At 37.4% G+C, this 25,904-nt stretch overlaps 1 protein-coding gene across 4 annotated transcripts in view; it reads right to left on the reverse strand.

Annotated features, from left to right (window-relative positions):
* NPNT (nephronectin) overlaps positions 1–25,904 on the reverse strand; it is a 75,873-nt gene that overhangs the window by 18,605 nt on the left and 31,364 nt on the right. For 2 of the 4 annotated variants that reach the window (XM_038581977.1, XM_038581976.1), the window contains 7 exons: positions 25,232–25,324; positions 20,725–20,817; positions 16,201–16,320; positions 14,762–14,881; positions 12,413–12,547; positions 12,001–12,123; positions 9,822–10,205 (listed from right to left, as the gene is read on the reverse strand). In XM_038581977.1, coding sequence (XP_038437905.1) covers positions 9,822–10,205; positions 12,001–12,123; positions 12,413–12,547; positions 14,762–14,881; positions 16,201–16,320; positions 20,725–20,817; positions 25,232–25,324 — 1,068 coding nt within the window. The remainder of the gene's footprint in view (positions 1–9,821; positions 10,206–12,000; positions 12,124–12,412; positions 12,548–14,761; positions 14,882–16,200; positions 16,321–20,724; positions 20,818–25,231; positions 25,325–25,904) is intronic. The other 2 variants (XM_038581979.1, XM_038581978.1) reach the window with 1 other exon arrangement.

Here is a 25,904-nt window from a genome sequence, read left to right on the forward strand (position 1 = left end):
AATAGAAGCATAACCAGGATAGACACTTGTACATGATTTTTCTAATTATTTTTCTCTGTTTTGTATTTAAGCTAATAGTCACTTTAAATATGTAATATATATTTTATAAAAACAAACATTTATCTGATACTGTGTAGTAGTTGCACCATTAATTTTTAGAATGGTGTAATTTTAGAGATTAAAAAAAGGATAGGAGAAATGCTAACAATTCTGGTTGGAGAACGAATTGGAGAATGAATAGGAGGCAGGTGAAAGTGGAGGTCAGAGAGTGATTATGACCAAAATCAACATAAAATGAAGAGTGCTCATATATTCTTCAAAAGATTCATTTCCTAAATTTTTTCCTTCCATTGGCCAATGTTTTACCCACCAAAAAATATCACGTGCCGTATGCTTCTTACAACCTTCTGCATGAACTAAAACAAAGGGAATGTACAGGTAATGAGGCATACAGACAGCTGGATAGAAACGTGGTTGTGCTTAGGGACCTGGTACTCTTTCATAGTGGCTGGAGGGCCAGGGCCCCGGGAGAAGAATCGGCCACACAAATAAGAATAAGCAGGAAATCTCTTAAAAAAGATACTTTGTCCCAACCCTTTCTATGAAATATATTTTCCCCAGGAAGATGATATTAATATATAGCTTGTGTACATAAGTGAGGCTTCCCAAACAGTCAACTTTACTATTACCCAAAAAGCTTTACATTAGGAGTAGGCACAGTGAAGTAAATGTAAATATTATCACACACACCTCCCACTGCCAGACTTCTTCCAAAGAATTAACTGTAGCAAAATGTAAGCACTGTTCATTAAAGGTAGTTTTGCAAATTGTTTCTGTTCCAGGTGGCTACCATGACATTACCAAGGCTAGTTCTGGCATTTGTTGTGAGACTAGAAGATTAAAGATAACACTGTCTTACATTGCTTCTATGGTTAGGGCTTTGGTTCAGTGGAAGAGAATGGTGCATATGCAAATGTCCTAATATTCTGAAGGCTCTTTCTAGAAGCAAAACCTAGGGGATTTTTATAGACTACCGAGTGGGGGTGAATGATGGGAGTTTTATGAGGCAGCCTCCTGTCTCTCTCTCCTGTCCCCCAACCCCCCTCCCACCCACCCTTCTTTCCCTCTGTGTGTGAAGAACATATGCATTAGAGCTTTAAATGACCAGAAAGAAGCAAATAAAAGGATTGGAAAGGAGTTTCTGAAATTTCCTTAACCACATTAGAGAAAATTCTTAGCCATATACTGATTACTAGCAAAAAGAAAAGGGTTTCTGGGCTTCACAGAAAGAAGTCCTTGTCTGCCAAAGCTTTCATCCCACACGAAGAATCTAAAATGTTCAAAAGACAGCCCTTTGGGCTGAGAGTAAAGAGCAGAAGTGGAAAAAATGAAATCTCTGGTGAAAGGTAGAACAGAGACACCCCTCCAGTACTCAGTAAGGAGCCCAATTTACATGGCTCACCTATTTCTCCTTTGATAAAGTTTCAGAACAACTCAAAGCACTGCCTGAAGCAATCCCAGGAGAACAGAATATCTGAGATGGTTCTTTTCTAAGTACAACCATAAGGATGATAACACAACTTTTCCGGGACAAGAGAATACTTGCCAGGTTCTGTTCTCTTTCCCTCTTCCAAAACCAAAGGAAACCATGAAGGGTGGCCCTGCCAGGAGCCTGCAGAGCAGGTGGGCAGTGGAGGTTGCATGAACACCTAAGGGCCATGCAGAAGCCCACCTGCTGTGTAGGACAAGTGTCAATGCCCTCGGGCCACAGAAATCACATTTAAGGAAAAAAAAGCTTTGATTTTTGATATGTATCACACACATCCTGTAATATGTTTCCCACCAAGATAGACTCCTCTCTCAAAACGTTGTCACCATCTGCATAGCAGAGAAGTTGAGAGGATCCTGTCTCTCTCTCAACATGACAAGTGTTCCCCTAGTTACTATAAACACCTAAATGAAACAGGAGATTCCCATTATTTGGTAAAAAGTAAATGATATGTGAAGTAGCAGCTTTCCATTTGTGTTTTCTCTGCTCACCCAATAGCTCACACTAGCAAATCAATTTGGTTCAAAAGGACCTAGTTAGCTGAAAATTGTATTAAAATATAATGAACCATAATAAAAAGCATCATAAAAATATAGACTCAGAACTGCACACAAAATGGGGCTGTATTTTTTATGAGTTAAGTAGGAAAGTTAAGGTAGGTATCATTAGCATATAATTGAATTCAACAATATCAACAGCAGTAGTAATAGCTACGTACGATGTATTGAGTTCTTATTACATGCCAAGCACTATGGTGCACCCGGTCATCTCATTTTCACAGCAGCTCAATGAGGTAGATACTATTATTCCCCCTTACAGATGAAGAAACAAAGGCACAGGAAGATTTCATAACATGGTCCAAATCACAGAGTGGCTATGAGCACAATACTTTTCCTAACAACATGATAGACAAATGTGCATACAACTTACAAAATTTTTGATTTCTGCTTTTGGTCGCTTTCGCCAAGAATTCAATTTGTACCTTCCAGAGAGAACTATGTTTTTTTCTTTGTCAGCTACCAAAAAATCAAATTAAAATATAAATCAAAAATCTTGAAAACTTTCAAAATTCACAGCACCACATCCTGAGCTGTAAGCAGTGACAACTCACTCCTTCAAAACGCTAGCAGAAATGTAATCTTCAGGGAGACAGCGGGCATCTTCTCAGGGTCTCTCTAGAGCCTTGCTGTTTACCAGAAAGCAAACTAGTTTGAAGACCTTTTCACCCCTCAGCAGAAGCAATCTTTTTACTCATTACCACAGAGAATCAGAAGAGAGATCCTATTTTCATGACTAAGAACAATGTGATCACACCAGCCACAGACTCTGTAAAAGCCACAGAAGGAAGATGAGAGAAGGAAATGGTACACAGCACGCAGTGGAGCAGCGATCACGAAAAGGGAAAGTTTTCTTTGTACTGCATGGTACTTGGAATTCCAACACATTCTCAGGATCTACAACAACAAAGCAACAATGAGTCTGGTTTTCTGACAAGGCCGCTCATAAGAGCACCTGATACACATTACATGATGTTCTATAATCTTTATTCGGCAACACTTCTTTATGTGAGCCAGATGCTTCATGCCACATTTTAGGCACAATTGCTCCATTGAAAACATTCCACATCTGGGCAGCCCCAGTGCTGTTTAGCGCCGCCTTCAGCCCAGGGCGTGATCCTGGAGACCCGGGATCGAGTCCCGCATCGGGCTCCCTGCATGGAGCCTGCTTCTCCCTCTGCCTATGTCTCTGCCTCTCTCTCTCACTATCATAAATAAATAAATAAATAATTTAAATACATAAATAAATAAATAAAATAAAATAAAATAAAATAAAACAAAACAAAAAACATTCCACATCTGGCTCGTTCTGTCTTCATTTGAGAGACACTGTTCTACTGGTTGGAGCTCCCATTATGGTTTAGAGAGCCCTGCTTTTCGGTGTGGTCAGCAGACCAATGGCATTACTTGTGAGCTTGTTAGAAATGCAGACTTTCCAGTCCTACCCTGAGACCCACTAAAATCAGAATTCGCACTTTAACAAAGTTCCACATGACTCGCACACACACTGAAGACAGAGAAGTACTTCCTTGGAAGGTCGGATTTAGTAAACGTGTGGTAGGGATTAGGAATCTCCATCTTAAATAAGCATCCTAGACTATTCTGGTTCAAAAGAGCTTCTGACAACTCTTCGAAAAAAAATCTGCTTCCTAGTCCAAATGGTATTATATTCCTTGCAGTAACCCGAGCTTCCTAGCTAAAACTGGATATACTGGACACACTCAATTGTAAAGACAATTTTGAAAAGTTAAAAATAGAAGTTAATAAAACTTTTAATGCATTTTAAAAAGCCAGTACGTTCTAAATAAAATATGCGAATCAGAATTCCATGGGGTACTTTTTCAAAACACACAGCTCACTCTCTCCCTGGGGAGAGTGAGATTCCATGACCGCTGATGCCTCTCCTAAAGAATCACTCCTAAAATAAATAACAGTGACCAACAGCAATGGGAAGAGTAAACATCAGTGACTGACGACAACAAAAGGACAAGAAAAATCATCACAAGGACCACAAACTGGACAGATTCACAATTACTAATTTGTTCTTTTTTCTTCCAAACTTTTAAATTCACCCAGACATATGCAGACATCTATTTTATACCTAATTGGGGTCAAATAATATATATAATTCTGTATATTCTTCTCATTTGCCCTTTTTTATAACATCAGTATTCTCCCAAAGCATTAAATATTTTTCAAAAAACATTGCTGCATAGTATTTCATGGTATTGCTAGACTAGAATTGCATTTTCCCCTAAGTTCCTTTACTTCCGATTCTCCATAAATTTTTTTTTTAATTTGCTTTGGGATAGCTCCTACCGGTTCTAATACTAGATTTTTGTCTTTGGTGCTCAGTTTCCAACTTTTTATCAATCCCTGTAGCATATCTCTAGTGTCCAAACAGGCATCCCACCAATTAAATCTTTTTCTTTGCTCTAAGTCTGCCCAGCATCTTTCCACTCTCCCTTAACCCCTCTACCAAGCTCTTCCAGAGCCCAAGATCAAACCCACTGGTCTCAGAAACCAGGCAGATGAAAGCTAATAATGCACAGTAATTTGTCCAAAGTCAAATAACTCATAAATAATAGAGGTGAGAATAGAAATTAAATCTTCTGGCTCAATGTTTTCTCTCCTAGGTTTCACATGCCTCAACCTTATTTTCATATTTCCTCTTAATGCCTTTTCATTATTTCCCTACATCATGCTCAAAATCTGGAGGTGTATTGGAGTTTTCTAGAGAATATTTTTCTTTTTCTTTCTTTTTTTTTTTTTTTTTAAAGATTTTGATTATTTACCTGAGACAGAGAAAGAGAGAGAGAGAGAGAGAGAGAGAGAGAGAAAGAGACAGCATATGCTGGGGAACAGCAGAAGGAAGGAGAGAGAGAAGCAGGTTCCCCACTGAGCAGGAAGTCTGACATGGGGCCTGATCTCAGGACCCTGGGATCATGACCTGAGCCGAAGGCAGACACTTAAGTAACTGAGCCACCCAGGTGCCCCAGGAATGTTTGTTTTCAATTAGTAAACTAAGCTGTATTGGGATAAGAAAAAGACCATAATGTGAAATAACTTTTGATCATTTGGGGACAAACTATCAGAATCAACAAGTTAAATTTAGCTAGTTCAAACATTTGAAGAATAACTTAGATTGAGAAAATGTTGATTCCAACATAAAATTTTATTCTAGCCAATAAATATTTTTGAGTGCCTACTATATCCCAGCCATTGCGTGACTGTTTCAGGGAAAAACATCTGGGGAGTAAATGGCTGCTCACAAATCTGCACCATAATATACTTGGCAACAGAGGGAAATGATTTAGATTAGAAAAAACATGTTTAAAGAAATTCCACATGCAGTCACTATTAGGTCAGATGTGACTGTTACGTATCTTTGGACCATTTGAGACAGATGTGAAAAACAAAATGTGTGGTAGGGATTAGGAATTACCTGTGAGTTTGTTAGAAATGCAGAGTCTCCAGTCCTACCCTAGACCCAAAGGGGAACCCAAAAAGATTGCTAAGTGGGTTGAAAACAGTCTGTCTGTCTGTCTCTCTCTCTCTTTCTTTTGAAGAACAGTCTAAGAGGTTTATGAAATAGAAATTACCGAGTCCAAACAAGAGACAGTGTAGTAATTTCCAGAGAATGTTCTTTGAATACATGGAGTGTGGGGTCTGGAGACACTGACCACCTGTGTCCATCAGCCACAATTATCTGACACTACTGCACTGGTATAAACTACAATTTCAAGAATTTAGATTAAACATAAGAAAGAATATCCCAACAGTAAGATGGGTAATTGTGAGGGACTTTAGTCACCCTTAGAGATTTGGGATATAACTGGGATGATTTCTTTAAGTTAACATAATAAGGACATCATACTTGGGTAATTAATTGATGTTGGTTTAGATGAAAGTTTTTAAGCCCCAAATTAAAATGTGAAAAGGCTGTATGATAATCATCCCATCTGGATTGCTTATTTGAAAATTTAAACTTTTTTTTTTGTTTTGACCCCACCCCTTTTAAGATTTTATTTATTTATTCATGAGAGAGAGGCAGAGACAGGCAGAGGGAGATGCAGGTTCCCACAAGGAGGCCAATGCAGGACTTGATCCCAGGACCCCAGGATCACGACCTGAGCCAATGGCAGATGGTCAACTGCTGAGCCACCCAGAAGTCCCTTGAACACCTTTCTTTTGTAGTAGTAAAAGGACTAAAATTCCAGCTTCAATGATACTTTGTTTACACCTACAAGAAATGTTCTTTTAAGGGGCTCTTTCTTAGATCCTTCTCGCATTAAAAAGATGTGCCTACCTTCACACAGGCCAACTTTTAACCAATAAAATTATAAAGCAAAAATTATTTGAGCTAGTCAATATATAGCTTGAGACATTATATCTAAACTGACATCACTTGCCTTCTCATTCCTATCAGATTTTCAGATTTAATAATCCACTGAATACAATGCCAATCTCTAAAAAGAAAGGGGGAAGGGAGGGAGAGAATAAAGAGAGGATAATGGTGGCAAAACCACAGTGAAAAACTAAGGAACAATCAGAAAAGAATATTTTTTAATTCTTAAATATAGATTTAATGTGTTATTATACCAAACTAGCTTTTATATGGAAAATCTGATTATATGATGATAATTTATTTTAAAATGCTATGAGTAATCTATCCATTCCTTTGTTCCATAACTAATGTTCAAGTGCCAATTATGAGCCAGGCATTATGCTAGGTTCTTGAGATACACCAATGAACAAAACAAAAATCCCTGTCCTCAAAAAATTTGTATTCTAGAAGGGAGATCCATCGATAGACACAATAAGTAAGTAATACAATTTATTAAAAGGTAATAAATGCTATTTAAAAGAGAAAGGCAGTAGAGAGGAGTGCTGCTGGTGGTTGGTAGGAGTCACAGTATTGAATACAGGGTATTGAAAGTCATAGTATAGAATATGGCCTCCCTGGTAAGCTGACATTTGTATAAAGAGGTGAGAGAGTGAGACAAGCTGAGAGCTGGGGAAAGAGTGTCCCAGGGAGAGGGAACGGTTGGAGCAAAAGTCCTAAGATAGAAACAGTTTGAGGGTCAAAAGGGACAGCTGTCTGGTTTTCTCCTCAACCCCCCAGGGTACCAGTAGGTTACTGCAGATGTTGGGCTGCTCCTACCTCTGTGCCTCTGATGTGTGTGGTCCCTATGAACTATAGTACTACAGAGCTATGTACTACAGTACAGAGCTTTCCTCAAGCTCTTCACCCCTGTCCACCCTAACTTCCTGCCCAGAGACTGATTAGATGCTCTCCTCCCATAAGTTGCCACACAAATCTCTCTTAACATGGTATTCCAGTTATCTTCTGGGCGACTATCCTTCCCACTAGATTATTATACCTTTTCTGTTTTATCTTTTAAATCCACTGTGTAATATGGGGCCTGCAATTCTAAAACACATTCAAAAGTGTTTACTGATTAAATGAATGATTAGATTAAAAGTTAAATAGGATGTGATATAGTTAGGTTTCCCATCTCTGAGAGTTTTTTGTTTTTTTTTTTTTAAGATTTCATTTATTTATTCATGAGAGACAGACAGAGAGAGAGAGAGAGGCAGAGGCACAGGCAGAGGGAGAAGCAGGCTCCATGCAGGGAGCCTGACTCTGAACTCGATCCCAGGTCTCCAGGATCAGGCCCTGGGCTGAAGGCGGCGCTAAACCGCTGAGCCACCTGGGCTGCCCAAATCTCTGAGAGTTTTTGAGTAAATCTGAATATGTTAGAATTGTTACACTGGATAGGAACTGAGATCTACTATATGACTTTGTGATATTATACACACATTGTAATCGGCCCAGTTGACTGCCTTTTATGCAGTTCTTTATAATATTTAACAATAAGAACATATGATTGATACTTTGTACAGCTAATTCTTTTTATGTCTCATTATTATTCAAGGCATGGCCTATGATTCAAATGTCCTCGTAAAGAGTTTATTAAAAACGTGCAGAAGTAAACCCAAGCATAAATGTTCAACTAATATTTGACAAGGGAGCTAAGAAAAGATAGTCTTTTCAATAAATGGTGCTGGGATAATTGGATATTCACATACAAAAGAATGAAAGTAGACCCTTATCTTATATAACATAAACAAATTAACTCAATGATTAAAGACATGAACATAAGATCTGAAACCATGAAACTCCTAGAAGAAAACAGGGAAAAACTCCTTGACATGGGTCTTGGCAATAATTTTTTGACTATGAGACCTAAAGCAAAAGCAATAAAAAAAAAAAAAAAAAAAAGGATTGCAACAAACACAGAAGCTTCTACACAGCAAAAGACACCATCAACAAAATGAAAAGACAACCTATGAAATGGAGAAAAATATTTGAAAACAACATTATCCCATATCTGATATGGGACTAATATCTAAAATACACAGGGAATTCCTATAACTCAATAACAAAAAACCCCAAGTAATCTGATTAAAAACGAGCAGATGACTTGAATAGACATTTTTCTAAAGAGGACACACAGATGGGCAAGACACATGAAAAAGGTTCAACATCACTAATTATTAGGTAAATAAAACCACAATGAGATATCACTTTGTGTCTGTTAGGATGGGCATCATTAAAAAGACAAGAGATGATCAATGCTGGCAAAGAAGTGGAGAAAAGAAAATGAGAGAACCCTTATGCACTGTCAGTGGGAATGTAAATTAGTGCAGACACCATGGAAAACAGTATGGAGGTTCCTCAAAAAATTAAAACTAGAACTACCACATGATCCAGCAATTCCACTTCTGGGTACTTATCCAAAGAAAATGAAAATACTATGTCAAAGATAAATCACCACTCCTGTGGTCACTGCAACATTATTCACGATAGCCATGACATGGAAACGACTTAAGTGTCCATCAATGGATGAATGGATAAAGAAGGTGTATAAATACACAATGTGACGTATACACAATTCAGGCTTTAAAAAAATGAGAAGATCCTGCCATCTGAGAGAATATGGATACACTTGAGGCATTAAGCTAAGTGAAGTAAGTCAGACAGAGAAAGACAAATACTATATACTCTCACATTATTATAGGTAGAATCTTTATTATTATTATTATTTTTTTTAATTTGTATTTATTTATGATAGTCACAGAGAGAGAGAGAGAGAGGCAGAGACACAGGCAGAGGGAGAAGCAGGCTCCATGCACCGGGAGCCCGACGTGGGACTCGACCCCGGGTCTGAGGGGATCGCGCCCTGGGCCAAAGGCAGGCGCTAAACCACTGCGCCACCCAGGGATCCCTAGGTAGAATCTTTAAAAACTTACAGAAAATGATCAGATCTGTGATTACTAAGGGTGCTGGGTGGGGGAGGGTGAACTAGAGGAAAGTAGTCAAAAGATACAAAGCTCCAGATATAAGATAAATAAGTACTAGGGATATAACGTATAATGTTATTACTATAGTTGATACTACTATAGGATTTATATGAAAGTTGTTAGAGTAAATCCTAAGAGTTCTAATCACAGAAAAATCTTTTTTCTTTTTACTTATGTGAGATGATGGATATTAACTAAACTTATTGTGGTGATCATTTCACAATATATGTAAGTCAAACCATTACTCTGTACTCCTTAAACTTTATATGGTGCTGTATGTCAATTACATCTCAACACAACTGGGAAAAAAATCCTCCAAAATATGTGCTAACATATATATGACTTACTGAACACATCTCCTCTCGGTTTTTGAGGATCTGTCTGTATCCTGTTATCAACTGTAATCCATCTTGAAGATGTAGTGGCAACTGGTGCTACAGGAGTCAGTTTGGCGCTTGGGCTTTCTGGAGCTGTTGCTGGTGGAGATGTTCTGAGTTCTGTGGGTGGAGGTGGGGTAGGCTCTGGTGCTGGCCTTGGTGTAGGTCTTGTTGTGGGTTTAGAAGTGGGTCTGTTGGTAATAACAGGTGGAATATATGGTGTCTTCAGAGGCCACCTTGTACTTCCAACATCAGGAATCCAATTGCTGTGTCCTCCATCACCCTTTGAAATGGTACCATTTCCCTTTGGTACATGAATTGGACCTGAAGGTTCAATCATGACTTTTGGAATATCTGAAAAAGTCAAAAGATTCAAATTAGTGTATAACCATCTCTCACTAGAAGTTTGGTCATGGAATCAAACTGTGAAAAACACCTTAAAAAATTTCATGCCCACTAGGCTTATTTTTCACATTTAGAATATTCCTCTACTATAAGTAATACTGTTTTTCAAATAACAACTATGTGTATGTATGAATATGTATCTATATAACTTATTTATACCTATATATCTTACATAGATACACATTCATACACATATGTGGATATATGCAAAAAATATATTGGTATTTCTATAATGGAATATATTATTTACAACACAAAGAATTTCAAGTATTTGTAAAATGGAGACAACAATCCTTGAGATTTTTAAAATGCAGAAACATTCTACGTTTTTTTAAAATATGAGAACTGTATGTTCAGAATCTAAGTTAGGTGTCCCTAGAGCACACATTATTAGAAAATCATGTTTTGATTGTCTAAAGATTAATACTTTTCTCTTCCATACTCTATATAAATTCAACTCATGTAAAACATTTTCATTAAATGTTCTGTATTTTTTTAAGGATCTTATTTATTTGAGAGAGCACAGCAGGAAGGGCAAAAGGAGGGGGAAAAAGAATCTCAAGCAGAGTCCGCACTGAGCAAGGAGCCAGACAGAGGGTTCAATCTCATGACCTTGAGATCACAGACCTGAGGATCATAACCTAAGGTGAAACCAAGAGTCAGATGCTTAACTGACTCAAGCACCCACCTAAATGTTCTGTGTATTTTTTAAAGTTGGTTTGCTTTCCCCTTACTAATTTATACAATTGCTTAAAAAAAACTTCAGAAGTCACCATGATTATCTGTGGAATCTTTTTCTGTGATTATCTTCACCAAAAGGAATTAGTATTTAATCTTCCTGAAATGATATACTCTAGGCTAGTAGTATAACTACATGACCCTTCAAAAATCCTTTAATCTCTATGATTTTATGGCTCCTGATTTTCAGTAAATATTTTATTCCAAAACTTTAAAAATTATCTATTGTCACATGAAAGGTATGCTAAATTGTGGCCTTTAATTTGTAAAACTTTCATCTTGGAGGTTATTTTTTTCATGTTTATCTACTAACATAGCCATACTCCAAACAGAGCTCGTAAGGATTTAAAAAGCAAAACAGTCCTAAACTTAGAGAAAATAAATATCAGAATGATTTAATAGAATTAGGAGACCTAAAACAGAGAAACAAAAAAATATAATATATTCAGATTTTCCCTTTGTCATAATCAAATGCTAATTTATTTCTGATTATAACAAAATCAAATTCTCAGGGATAGCCCCATAATTTCTTGCCAGCCAAAGGGAAGCTTCTGAGAGATTTTAGTAAAGGAATTGAATGTTTTAAGATTAGAATGTATTACTCGGTCCTTAATTTTTTTTTAAGATTTATTTATTTATTTATGATAGACACAGAGAGGAGAAAAAGAGAGAGAAAGAGAGAGAGAGAGAGGCAGAGACACAGGAGGAGGGAGAAGCAGGCTCCATGCCGAGAGCCCGATGCGGGACTCGATCCCGGGACTCCAGGATCACGCCCTGGGCCAAAGGCAGGCGCTAAACCGCTGAGCCACCCAAGGATCCCCTCGGTCTTTAATTTTTAAAAAATACCTGAGCAAGTGATTTGTAGAAAATACAGATTAACATTATTAGTTATAAAAAATATACTTTTTTGATAACTAATCTTGTTCTTCCTTTTCCCTAGTAATGGCCTTTGTGTAATCTTGTATTTCCTGCTAGAATTCAAAGCTGGGAGATGAGCATTACTCACACACACAGTTCAGTCCGTCCCCCTGGTATCCATCTTTACATTGACACTTGTAGGATCCGTGTATGTTGTAACATCGAGCAAAGCGGCTGCACTGATACTGACCAAGAGAGCATTCATCTATATCTATAACAGGAAGTGGAAAAGAAGAAGTTTATTTGGAAGATATGTATGATGCCATCAAAAATATATAGTTTCCAAAAAAAATTTTTTGGAAGGGCCACATAAAACCAGCAGATAAACAGAAGAAACAAAGGACATATGCATCCAGAACTACCAAATGGTTGCACTGCACTTCTGTTCAATGTAATGCCAGTACCCTCCCCTGCCTCTGACATCCCCACCACCACCAGAGTGAAGAGATCTTTCCACATCACAGGAAGAAGCAAACAAAGTGATGGTTGTGGTTCATTACCGTGACACTGATATTTCCCTGCAATGTACATGAGGTCGAAGCCTTTGTGACACTTGCAGATGTAACTCCCGAAAGTGTTGACACACTGCCTAAATCTAGGGCAGGAGGCTCTTCCAGTAGCACATTCATCAACATCTAGAAACAGAAATCAATTGTGCCTTAGAAGGCGCAACAGCATGTTCAGATGGAACAGATTTTAAAATAAACGTCAGCAAACGGTTGCCTGGCACAGAGCAGCTCATCATAAATGTTATCCAGCTGGTTGCCCCAACAGGTGACATAAATTCCACATCTCCAAATTTCAAAGCATCCTCCTGACTGGAGCTTTCTGGCATCTCCACACAGACTGCACCTCTACCTACCAGTTGCTCCAACTGGAAATGTGAGGCACCCTTAACAACCCCATTTCCCCTAAACTCATATCATCAGGACCAGTTAATCAGGCCTAGTCTTCTCTTCATCCCCTACCACTACCCTAGCTACCATCTTCCAGGTTTGGCTGTTACAAGAGCCTCTGAACTAGTCCTTACCCTGCCAATTAACCCCTCTAGAACATTCTCATTCAACTGTCACAATGTTTTATTAAAACTTAAGATTGGGGGCAGCCCAGGTGGCTCAGGTGTTTAGCGTCGCCTTCAGCCCAGGACCTGATCCTGGAGACCCGGGATCGAGTCCCACGTCGGGTTCCCTGCATGGAGCCTGTTTCTCCCTCTGCCTGTGTCTCTGCCTCTCTCTCTCTCTCTCTCTCTCTCTCTCTGTGTCTCTCATGAATAAATAAATAAAATCTTTAAAAAAAAAAAACCCTTAAGATTGGAATATTAAAACTCCTCAACTCTTTCTACTTGCTTTTAATTTTTTTTAAATTACTTATTTGAAGAGAGATAATGAGAGAATACAAGCAGGGGGGAGGGGCAGAGGGAGAAGGAGAAGCAGGCTCCCCTGCTGAGCAGGGAGCCAGACATGGGGCTCAATCCCAGGACCCTGGGATTATGACCTGAGCTGAAGGCAGATGCTTAACCGACTGAGCCACTCAGGCACGCCTTCTACTTGTTTTTTTAAACTAAATCCTCATTCCTCATGATGTCCATGAACACCCTGCAATAACTATGCAGTCCTTACATACCTCACCAGTTAGATGTCAAGCCACTGCCCTCGTGCTCACTCAGCACTGAAGCCACACTGGCCTTTCTTTCTAAACCTCACACAGGCCAGCCCTCTGGTCTCTTTCACTGCAGCACCCTGCACTATTTCCACCTGCTCGGTGATTATCCACATGACCAGTGGTCCAGGTCTTACTTAAGGGCTTTCCTTGACCATTGCTTTCTAAAATAAACCCTTTGTGATTTCCCCTTAGTACCTCACATTAATATTTAGCATTGTTCATAATTTTATTAGACATTTGTTTCTTTTCTGTTTTCTCCATTAGAGTATCAGCTTCACAAGGATCAAAATCTTGTCTGCTTTGTCCACTACTATATATCTTAGCACTTGGCACAGCGCCTGAAACATAGAAAGTACTAAATAAATCTCTCTTGAATCACTACCTCTATTCGTTGAGTATGTACTACGTGCTAGGTACTCTCCTCAGCCCTTTGTTTATTTTAAAGATTTTATTTATTTATTCATGAGAGACACACAGAGAGAGGCAGAGACATAGGCAGAGGGAGAAGCAGGCTGTATGCAGGGAGCCCGACCGATGTGAGACTCGATCCCAGGTCCCCAGGATCAGACCCTGGGCCAAAGGCGGCGCTAAACCGCTGAGCCACCCGGGCTGCCCTCCTCAGCCCTTTGTATACATAATCCCATTCAATCCTTCCTTACGATGATGGTTCTATGTGGCATTACTCCCATTTTAAACATGAGGAGACTCAAGCTCAAAGGGAAGTCTCTTGCCTCAGGTTACATATCAAGCACATGGCAATGCTAGATTTGAAATCAAAGTCCAGACTATTAACCACAATCCTATCCTGTCTTCCCAATTTACAGGGAAAAAAAATCTAACTCTAATGCAGTAGGTACAATCTAGCCGTGCCTACCTATTCAGCCTTAGCACTCAATGCTTCCTTCTGCTCTTCTGCTTTCCCCAGATACTGTGCTCTTTTAAACTTCAGAGTCCTTGCACATGGGGTTTCCTCTTCCTGAAGCTTCTTCCTGTCCCTCATTTTTAGGGAAACAAGGTCTGCATCAACCATTCAAGAGAGAGGTCCTCTTGAGACATGTGTTATCTTCTAAAGGTTAGCCAATTGCCTGATGTAGGCAGCTGCCTCTGTTCCTTACTCCCATCATCTTTCACTTTCTCCTTTTATCCCAGAGAGGCTGGTGACAAAGATGCTTGATTTTACAACTCACCCACACAGGTCCTCCCATCAGGAGCCAGCTGGAGGCCGGGAGAGGGGCACTGGCACCGGATCTGTCCTTTGACAACATCACAGCCATACTGACAGTTTGCCATGGAGCATGTCAGGGTACCTGGAAAGAGTGTGACTGGCTGATTCAGAGAGGCAGAGGACAAATTCTATAACTGAAATAAACGTTTTTTGTTTTTTACCAGGCACTGAATCAACAATGAAGACAAAAAGGCCTCAGTTATTCAACAGTCAAAGACAGCCAAAAATAAGAGAGAGGCACAGAAAGACCTCACTCCCCCCCAGGGAGCAAGAAGATTAAGAAGTGAACCAGTTCTGTTAATATCTGAGGAAGACGTTTAATGCATTTAAAAAATGAAAAGACAAATATAAAACTTTATCTCACATAGATTATCTGGAAATGCTTCCAGTGGTCAAGGAAAGTGGAGGATTGAGGTAATTCTCTAGATTACTTATGCTAAATTCTGGTCTTAACTAAAACATTCAATTCACTTTCTCAATCTCCCACTAAATTTTTCTAGGAACAGTAGTAGACTTCCTACCAGGTTGTATGCTAGAGGATTCTAACATCACTGCCACATGGTATTAAACATGAATTTAGCTAATTCTAAAGGTTCCATGTTAAATATGCAATGCTAAATAAGATTAGCTGAACTTTTTAATAAAATACAACCCAGTTAGAGATAACCGATAATTGCCTAATTGATAACTAGCTTACCAGATAACTCAGGAAAAATAAAAATCAAGTCATCCATTGTCAGAGATCATATAAACACAAACTTAATTCAATGTTCAGCCTACAGAAAATTTCAGGGCACTGTCCATCTTAGAAACACATCCCAATGATAGTAGGAAAGCATGATCCATTTCTTTCTCACAAAGACACACGAAATCTAATGTTACTGGAATCATTTATTTTTTCTAATTGATGTACAAAAATTTTGTTTTTTAGAAAAGTGATATCTTAGTCTTTAGACTATTATAAAGAACTGTAAAAGTGAAGTGAGAAGGTACTTATGAATGGTTTGCACTCAATCAACAGACCTGATGGATTCTCTACCAGCTAAGAGTTTAGTGTCTATGCTTATGAACAGCAACACAGTCCCTACATAGGCACTAATGTTCTTCTAGCTGGAATAGTTCTTGGCGCAGATAGAAGACAGGCAAAAATGTGTTGGGAAAAAGATTAGAAAATATAGTTTTACATTTCTTAAATACCACTTCCAAATCAAATTAACACTGACACCCATGGTAATATAATGCTAGATGTGTAAAATGGGCAACTTTTATTTTCCATTCCTTAGGCACACATGCTCACATCCTGGTAAGGAGGGCCTGGGAGGCTATTTTCACACACCCTATCAGAGCACAGCATGAAATCAAGCCAGAGCACTTATAAAACAGTTAAGATTCTTGACATACTTGAGCAGGACCCATCTGGCATGAGCATATATCCGTTGAGACAGTAGCACTTGTAGCTGCCATAAGTGTTCATACACCTGTGCTTGCAGGGCCGAGGCTTCAGACCGCACTCGTTCAGATCTGAAAAGAGTGGAGGTTGATGCAGCAAAATGAGAAGACCTCAACGCTAATGTCAACAAATTTAAAATATTTCTCTATATTGAAGAATGAGTAAGCAAAGTAGGACAAGCTATAGTAACCAGTAGTTAACATAAGAGATAGAGCATGCTTATCCCATCTTAATTTTAATGCTCGTTACTCTAGGGGTGACCAAGAGCTTTCTATCAGAAATGACCAAATGCTTTATAACAATGAGAGGGTTGTGTGAACTTCTGGAGGTTAGACTACACAGTACCTGTGGTCTCTGTCCACAAAGGACAGTTAGAAAAATTCTCCTCACAGACACATGCCTACCTTATCATCCCTACTCTCCTCCTCATGGGTACAGCTCCTCTGCTATCTACCTCACTGACTCCAATACCCTCCAAATATCTGGGTTTACTACCAGCTTCATTCTGACTATGTGATCTTCCTCTTTCAATTCCTTCCATCTCTGTTCTTAAAAAGATACTCTGTGAGCCTATCTCAGTTTACAGGAAGTAATTTAAAACATTCAACTGCTTTGACCTTTCCAAAGGAAGGCTCTATTTTCAGAGGGTAAAAGCTACATGAATTAGAGTGATCACTACTGTGGTTTCTCTTATTCAATCTTACAGATTCTACACTGATCTCAGATTAAAGAAGAAATTTCACTTTCCTGCTTTACTGACGTATTCAAATAATAAACAAACCACCACAAAACCTACATATTTTCATTCATTTGGCAGTTAAGAAAGGCATATGGGAATACTAACAAATGATACGTAATGGACTATTATTATGTATTTTGGGTTTGTTTGGGTTAAATATCAACATAAATCAAAAACTCCACATAAGAATTTTCTAACCCAAGTTGAATACTGCTTCAGGTGAACCAAAACTAATAATGACAAACACTAAAATAGAAATGCCCAAAATATAGACTTCATTTTACAAAAATATGACATGTTTATTTTGTCCAGAACTTCCAGTGTTAGCACCTGATTAGATAATTTCGTTATCTATTAATCCTTGTGACCAAATCAGAAATATAGATATATCTAGTGGCAAGATGTTTTAATCTAATCAAACTTAAATCTGACCTGCCCATTTATTGGAAATCTATATATTTCACTTAATTAAACCACCAAATTACATGGCTTTAAATCCACCTCATAACTATTACAATTTATAAATGTTTTCATATTTTACTGACTTTCCAATTTGAGTCTTTTTTTTTTTTTAACCTTAACCCAACAGTGAGCAGGTCCCCAGCTGGGCAAATCCTAGGAAGGCTAAGTAAACTAGAAATCTTCAACATCTCCTTTGCTTTCTTCAATTTTTTACTTTCTTGTCTCGTGCTCAGTCAAGGGCATTCAAAACAGAATCACATCTTAAAATGTATTTTTAAAAATTTTTCTCAAAGAAAGTGCCTTGTAGGTTACAGTATCAACAAAATTTGATTTCTCCCTCTGTTAAATGAAGTAAAAATTTTAAATCAAGGAAGAAAGACAAAAAAATTCACTCTACCTCTCATATTCTTCTACCTTGTATTTCAATATTTACTAAAAATTAGTCAGGGACTCTCTTCTCATGGTCTAAGAGAAGTTAGTTATCATTCCTAATACATCCATACATCCCTACAGATTCACACCTGGCTTTGGTTAAGTCCTGGATTGATATTAAAAGGTATTTAAATCTGAGCACATTATTAGAGAAAGGCTTTGTTTTAAATATTTTTTGCACTAAGCAAATATAGAACAGAACAGTACAACAAAGCCACAGAGTAAGACTGAATTCTGTATCTTAAGGGAAGGATACTGATGGATAGAAAATGTATCAATTAAGAACCCTTAGGCTTATTTTTAAAGAACCACAGAAACTTCTGTGAGTTCCTGATAGAAACTGGTCAGAGGTTTGTAGCTCTATGCAACTCATATGTAAGGGACACTTATGCTGATGGAAATTTCTTTAGACACCCTGTCCATGAAATGAAGCTGAAGCCAAGTTGAGGCAGCTCTAGTCTCAGCCAATAAAGAAGCTCCCAAGATTGCTATGAGAGTTTTCGTGATCCAGACTGGGGCTGCTAGTGGTCTTCAGTCCATACTCATCCTTTCCCATGAGAAAAAGCACTTTGGGGTTAAGTATCATGAAATTGAAACAAAGTGAAAAACAAGACATCGTAATTAAAAAATAAACAAAAACAACCCCCACCTGGGAATCACTCTATGAAATACTATGGAAGAGGATAGAAACATGAAGCATTTGATGGGTAAATGTAGAGACATTTGTTGGCTCTCTTACTATTTACTAGTTTGACACATAAATATCCAAATACATTGAAAACAGTTTGAGAAAGTTGTACTGTAACAGCTGGTGACAGAGTGGCGATACTCCCTGAGAGATGGTTGGGGTTGACATCTCCAGTGATTGCCATCATTACCCATCTGCTACAGGCATGTGTGTCCTAAAAACTTCACACTGACCCTTACAAAATCCACTGCAGAAATTATGAAATAGAATTCCACAATAATCCATGTTATCAATATTTACCAAATATAAGACTTCTGCTAAAAGCAGGGAGCTTCAAAAGATTAAAAGCATCTGGTGTCCTGGTGATGAACTTTTTCTAAATTTTCTCCAGGGCTTCTAGTCTATTATTATTCTAACTCTATTTTCTTATTGACCTAATGCCTTATAAAATTGAGTTAATAAGTACTGCTTTCAAAATCTCATAGACTACTGATCTAGTAATGCTTGTGTTACTATCAAGTCAGAAAATCAAAAACATTTCCAATTCATAGTAAATTCTCCTATAATAATAAACAGAACAATATAAGGAACATGTTCCTTGATCACACTTTCTCAAATCAATCTTAAAAGCTGATATAAGAACATAGGAAAGAAAACTTTAGTGTATTTACTTAAAATCACTTTTATCTTGCTCTTTCTCTAGAAGTTTATAACATAAATTATAAAGAGAATCTATAATAAAATTAATGAGTTTTGTCATGTACCTATCTTACCACATCAAAGGTATCATTGTACAATTAAACTGTTTAAATTCTGAATGCTCTAATTATTATGTACACATTCTTAAAGAACACCTATGACAGTGAGTATATTTAAGCAGGTTGATGGATTCAGGAGCTTGGGGAGGTGGGGGGAGGGAGGAGAGTCAGAAGAGGGCTATTCCAGAACAAAAATGCAAGCTGCACAGCATTATAATCACATTTTAGGAAAAAAGAATCAGAAATTTTATTAGCATGCAGACACTGAAAAGTAGCTTGAAAAATCTAGCATAGATTCACTGAATAAGATAACCCAATGAATTTTTAAGGGAAATAATCTTTCACTCATTTAACACATTTGGACTTTTTTCTTCTTTGAACCTTAAACTGGGCAATGTCTCAGAAATTCAACCTTTTACATTTTATATGTCTAAAGTAGAGGTCACAGGCAAACAGACGTCAACTGCTATACTTTTTATTTTTAAATTATCAATGTTGAAATTAATCCTATTGTCCTAATTCTTTATGCAGAAGGTACATAAGTGCATTAAGTTCCCTATCAGCAGAGAGACAATAATTAATAATTTAAACTATTTTAATTCAATAATTCTAAGTTCCTAAGTATATGAGTGGATGAAGCATATGATCTTCTAGAACAAAAACTGTAAAATCATGCTGCCACCTGACTTTTGTACAAAACTTTCCATCAAAATGAGAACATTAGTATTTTTGGTGTTCCTGTTCCCACACCAGCCCTGCAGGTGAATAGGGCAGAAATTACTCTCCCCCCCCCATTAATAACTGGTTTGCTAAGACTCAGAAAGGTTAAATAACTTGCTCATAATCACACAGCCACTTAAAAACTATACGGAACCAGAACTTAGGCTATCTAATATTGCAAAATGTACACCAAAAGAAAGAAGTTAACTTATGGTCTGATTTCCAGGTAACTCGAAATATTCTGAAGGCTACGTACTCCAAGGCTAATCTTCAGAACATTTGCAAGAAGTGACAAAACTGCGGGTGGGGAAGAGGACTTCATCACTTTCAAAATCTAAGCAAGAGTCATCAAAACCCCAATTTCTGTTGCTTTGGAATTCCTGACTTCACCTATGAAAATAAAAGTTATTTTGCTATCTGATTTTTAGAAAACATTCTGAAACCCAGAAAAGAAGAAGAGAAGCAGTATTTGATGCAGTAAAAGGACAGTAGAGGCTCCAGACGTTTTAGAGCACAGAGAATCAGCAGCAGGTATTCCTGCCACTTGTTTAACATGCTCAGGATTCTGAAGGCTACGTACTCCAAGGCTAGTCTTCAGAACATTTGCAAGAAGTGACAAAACTGCAGGAAGCTGTGCAGGTGGGAGTGCAGACCACCTGAGATAATGCACGCTCACCCCTTGAAGGTAAACTTGTGGCTTGATGATCCAGGGGTTGCAAAAGAGGCTGTTCACTGCCTTGGTCAAGAGGAGTTGGGTAGAAGTGTTCATCTTCACACCAGGAAGAAGGTAATAAGAGTCAACTTTGAACTGATGTCATTTTTACCCCTAAAAATCTTTATAAGTATATATTAAACAATTACACAAAGTTGGTGGATTTAAAAAAGAATGCTTCACATACTTTTTAAAAATGGATTTCTAGTTCTTCCAGTTTCTCTTCTCAAAATTTGAGTATCTATTTTCCTTAAAATTTATCACAGCCATCTTGCCTCCCCAAAACACATGTACATTTTATACACATGCATCATTCTCACACCAATCTTCTAGATCTCCAAAGAAGAGGTGGCCATTTTTTAAAGCATTATTTTAGTCATTGACAAAGAAAACTCAGAAAACAGATTGTATGAATATCGATTACAATCAATCTGCTCTGTTTAGTGACAGTGAGGTCCTAAATATTCAACTTAAGAACTTTTCCTCTAATAGTTTAAAATACTCCAAAATTATGCACAAATTTATGATTTGCATAAAGAGATTATTTAAATAAATAGCATGATATTTCATCAATGTTTTCATTCAAATGTAAGAACTTATGTTTAAGTCACATTTAGTAAGAATATACAGTAAGCTTCCTACAAAGAAGGTTAACTATTGCCATTATTAACTTAACCAAAATACAAAAAACAAACAAAACTTTACCAAAATAGTGTAAGATATTTAAGACTCAAAAGTAGAGTCAAAAAGGCACTCACTCCTGTTTTAAGATTTTCATAGTATTAACAGCCAGTTAAACAGTCAAATTAAGTGAACACTGGTTTCTGGGTTGAAGCCACACATCTTTCAAAAAATAAGGCTGTCAGAAATTACCTTAATACTAGGGGTAAGAAAGGCAATCAACTTTCAGATTAACCTAGGCCACCAAAGTTTACTGTCTGGCTCTGTGCTACAACACGGTTCTTTTCTTGGGGTGAGGAATTCAACATATGAAACATAACCTTTGTCAAACATTAGGAATTGATATTTATAAATTATATCTTCTGAAATTATTATAAAGCACATCATACATTAAAAAACCTGTCTTTCATTTCTGAAAATATGCAATGACAAGACATATTACACAATAAAAACATCCCCTGGGACGCCTGGGTGGCTCAGTGGTTGAGTGCCTGCCTTCAGCTCAGGGCGTGATGCTGGAGTCCCAGGATCGAGTCCCACATCAGGCTCCCTACATGGAGCCTGCTTCTCCTTCTGCCTGTATCTTTGCCTCTCTCTCCCTGTCTCTCATGAATAAATAAAATCTTAAAAAATAAAAATAAAAACATCCCCCAATGGGAAAGTTATAAAAAAATTATTATCTGTAACAGTATCCCTTTTTGGCTGAAGGGAAAGAGAATTTGTATGGATAGAGACTCAAAGAAGGGGAGACTATGCATGAATAAAATTCCCAGAGAAAAATTTGGGGAAAAAAAGCAAATCTTGCCAGAGTCCGGGTTAGAATTTCATTGCTGTGAAAGGTATCATCATATGCTGTTCAGAATATGCTAATGATCAGTCCAAGCCTCTGATTTTATATGTGATCTAGCTATAGCAAATCCAGAAATGACTCAGAGGGAAAGGCAAGCACCAACAGCAGATTCACACTAATCTTGAGACAAGGCTGTTAAATTAAGCCAGTTCCAAAGTGGGCTTGCCCTGCTCTTCTGGCTGCCCCCCAGGCAGCTCTGAAAGCACTGGTTAAAAGCTTGTCATTTACACAAGCTCTTCACTCCACCAATCAAGTTTCCAGAAGGTTATTTCTTATTGTACACAACTTGCAACAAATCGTTTAGCAAATACTTGCCTTACCCAGAAACCAACTTGTAACCAAAAGCTAATTTCCAGTTCTGTTAAATCATATCAAATGTATTTCTTCTTAACACCTCTCTCCTCAAGAAAAAATAAATGTTTGATTTCCCGTATTTCTGAAGGATTATTTGCCAGTTTATTAAGATGTATGGCCCAGATAAAAAAGAGTCTACATTGATTTGCTATGTTATAGGCACAGAGGATTTGCTCTATTCATGTTTCTTGGTGTCTCTCGACAGTTGTCCCATGTCCCCAGCTCCTTCACAGCCACCCGTCTCCCTGACAAGGGCTCTCAGTCCACAGATTCAGAGGCTGCCTAAGGTGCTGCCTAGATGCCTCCATGGAACCCTTACAAGTATGGTGTCCTGGACCAAGAACCATTACGTGAAACAATCATTCACTGAGCAAATATTTAATGTGCACGTAGCATGTGCAAGTCATTCTAATAATAGTTTTCAGGACTCAGAAATCAGAGACCATAAAGAGTCTCAAAGAGTATATAAATCTGCTCTCAAAGAGCATAAATCATGTCATTGGGAATTCCTCACAATTGCTTTTTTGTTAAGGAAGACAAAGAGATGATCAAAACATACAGGTTTACTGGAAGTTAAAGTTTTATATTCAAGATTAGACTTGAAATTACATTTTCAGTGTCAACACTATTTTTTGCAGGTATAAAATCTCGTTTTGCTACTAATGAAATCCTCTTCCCCCTAAGGAATATAGTTTTAGGAGGCAAGATTTCAACTCCGTATATTTCATTTTTTCTTTAGAGAAACAGGTATGCATTACAGTAAAAAGTACATGATAAACTGGTTTTCTGAAAACAGGAGATACCCAAAGATAGATCCTTGTTACAGTAATAGTTTCAGTGTCTTTGAAGCATATTAAAGTTGATGTAGCTCCTGCAAGCAAATAAATTTAAATGGATTTCTCTGCAATCTCAACACTGGCTTATTATAATAACCTTCTTTGTAGAAGTTCCTGGCATCAGGACAACAAGGCTTATGGCACTGACATATTAATGAAACCTCTGATGGTTTATGTTCTCCACTTTAAAAAAGGAAGCATGCTGGAACTCTCAGATGAACACTGATAACTCAATAATCAGAACCGGACATGTCACTACTTGTAAACTGAGACTGGGGAAGGAAAGTCAAATGGATTTTTAAAAGAGTAAACTGAGATAACAAAAACTCTACTTACTTCAAAAAGACTACCTGGGTATGTTTGGTAAATTCCAAGTTAAAAAATATTATAAAGGAAGCATTAGAAAAAATTAGTTAATCAAATAACAGGTAATACAGAGCACACTTGAGAATAACAGTTTCTTTTACCATTGGGCCTGTCACATTTCATTAGCATGGATTTCATCTGATAGTTCAGAAACAATTCCTTATACTTTTTAAAACACCAGTGTTCTGGATGGCTGTGGAAACTATGCCCATAAATCACGAGTTTACATGAGACACATCAAGGAACATCAGATATTGAAGTACAAGACTGTTTCCACAATATCATCTCCATATCTGATGAGGTCAAGTAAGTTATCAATGGGACAGTCAGGCCCCATGTAATTGTTCCAACTGAAAAGGATAGAAAGGATTATTTTAATTTAAGAAATAAGTAAAAAAATGGGCTCTTTTGTCTTTCTATGTTTCTGGTGAAATCTAACCCCAGCTTTTCCCTATTTCTGGGTTTGTTTGTTCTTTTTTTTTTTTTTTTTTTTACTGCTAATAATAGAACATGTGGGGTTGAAATGAATTAAAAAGACAACCTTTGTCCGATTTGTTAGTACAAGCTAGAAGATCACATTTGCAATAATATTTTCTCATCTAAGACTAAATTCAGAGAAAATATGAATTATATGGACAATAGTTCTAAATTGACATACTAGGTCTTCTACCAACTAATCCTGTGAGCTTAGACTTAATATCCCTGATATCTCTTTCAATAAAAAAATAACAGGAAGCTATTAATTATCACTTAATTACCATAAATAGCACTCTCCCTCCTGACATTATAATAGATAAAAAATTGATAATATATATAAAATACCTGGGGCACTGTGCTAAATGTTTGCTTTTATAAGTAACTTAAAACAAAAATAAATTTGTCAAAATCATATATCTCAGAGAACTTTGCAAACCAGTAACAGTTGAAGAGAATTTAATCTCAAAAATCAAAGGGCTCAGAGTTTGAAGGGACCTCAAAATTTCAAGTCGGACTTCCCACCTGACTTTGAATACTAAAGGGGTTCCATCTCACCAGGGTCCGAGGAAGCTAACAATTTGCAGGGGCTTCCCAACTAGCTCGTGGAAGAACAAAGACTAGCAGAATATAAGGCTTCTACTTTACTGATGCTGTGATTCTCTTCTTTAAAAGACATTTTAATTAGTATCAGTGACTAGGAATAAGAGGATGAAATTCTTTTAACTGTCCTCCAATGAAGTGTATATTTAAGATTTACTACTATATTTTTATCTTTCCGAAAATGGCAGTTCACACAGTTTAGAAACAATAGCCGTTGCAAAGTGATTTGGCATGAGAACCTAAAACTTTCATATTAGGCAGAATTAGAGGGGGCTTATGATTAATTTGTGTCAGACTGTTTTCCTACCTTGATTGCAGGTTTTTCCAGCATATCCAGGATGACACTTGCACTTGTTGGGTCCAATACATTCACCATGTTTGCACTGTGGTTGGCATACAGCTGTGAAAAGAGGATGTGTTATTTCTAGGTCAGTAGAATATCAGACATACAGCATCTATATCATGTGGTAGTTTGATTAATAATAGAGAAGACTAGGAACTTACAACAGGGTAGCAGAAATATCTACCAGTAGTAGCAGAGTAAAATCACTGTGCTTTGGAATAGTAAGCATTGTTCAGACTAAATACTCTCACATACGTGTGTATGTGTATGTGTGTGTATCAGTTGAGTCTGATAAATTGACTAAACTCAAGTATAATGTTAAAATAGTTTTTTAAAAAAAGGTAAAACTAAGAATAAACACAACTGATGTTTGTCAATAGTTACAATTTTACAGTAACTTGTATCTGTAATTTCAAACTCGTTCCCCCAAATATGGTTTGAAAAGTAATTCTTAGTCCAAAGACGGGTATATATGAACTCCAGATAAATTTCCCACCAAATAATACTTATTGTACTAGAAATGCTATTTCTAGTATGAAATGGCTCTAAATGAAATAAAACCCAAAACTCACTATTTTTGGAACTTTCACTTAAGAGTACTGTGTCTTCTTGATCTTTCTTAACCCTAGGTATGGTA

Source organism: Canis lupus, chromosome 32 (genome assembly GCF_011100685.1).
Source record: "Canis lupus familiaris isolate Mischka breed German Shepherd chromosome 32, alternate assembly UU_Cfam_GSD_1.0, whole genome shotgun sequence".
Classification (NCBI taxonomy): Eukaryota; Metazoa; Chordata; class Mammalia; order Carnivora; family Canidae; genus Canis; species Canis lupus.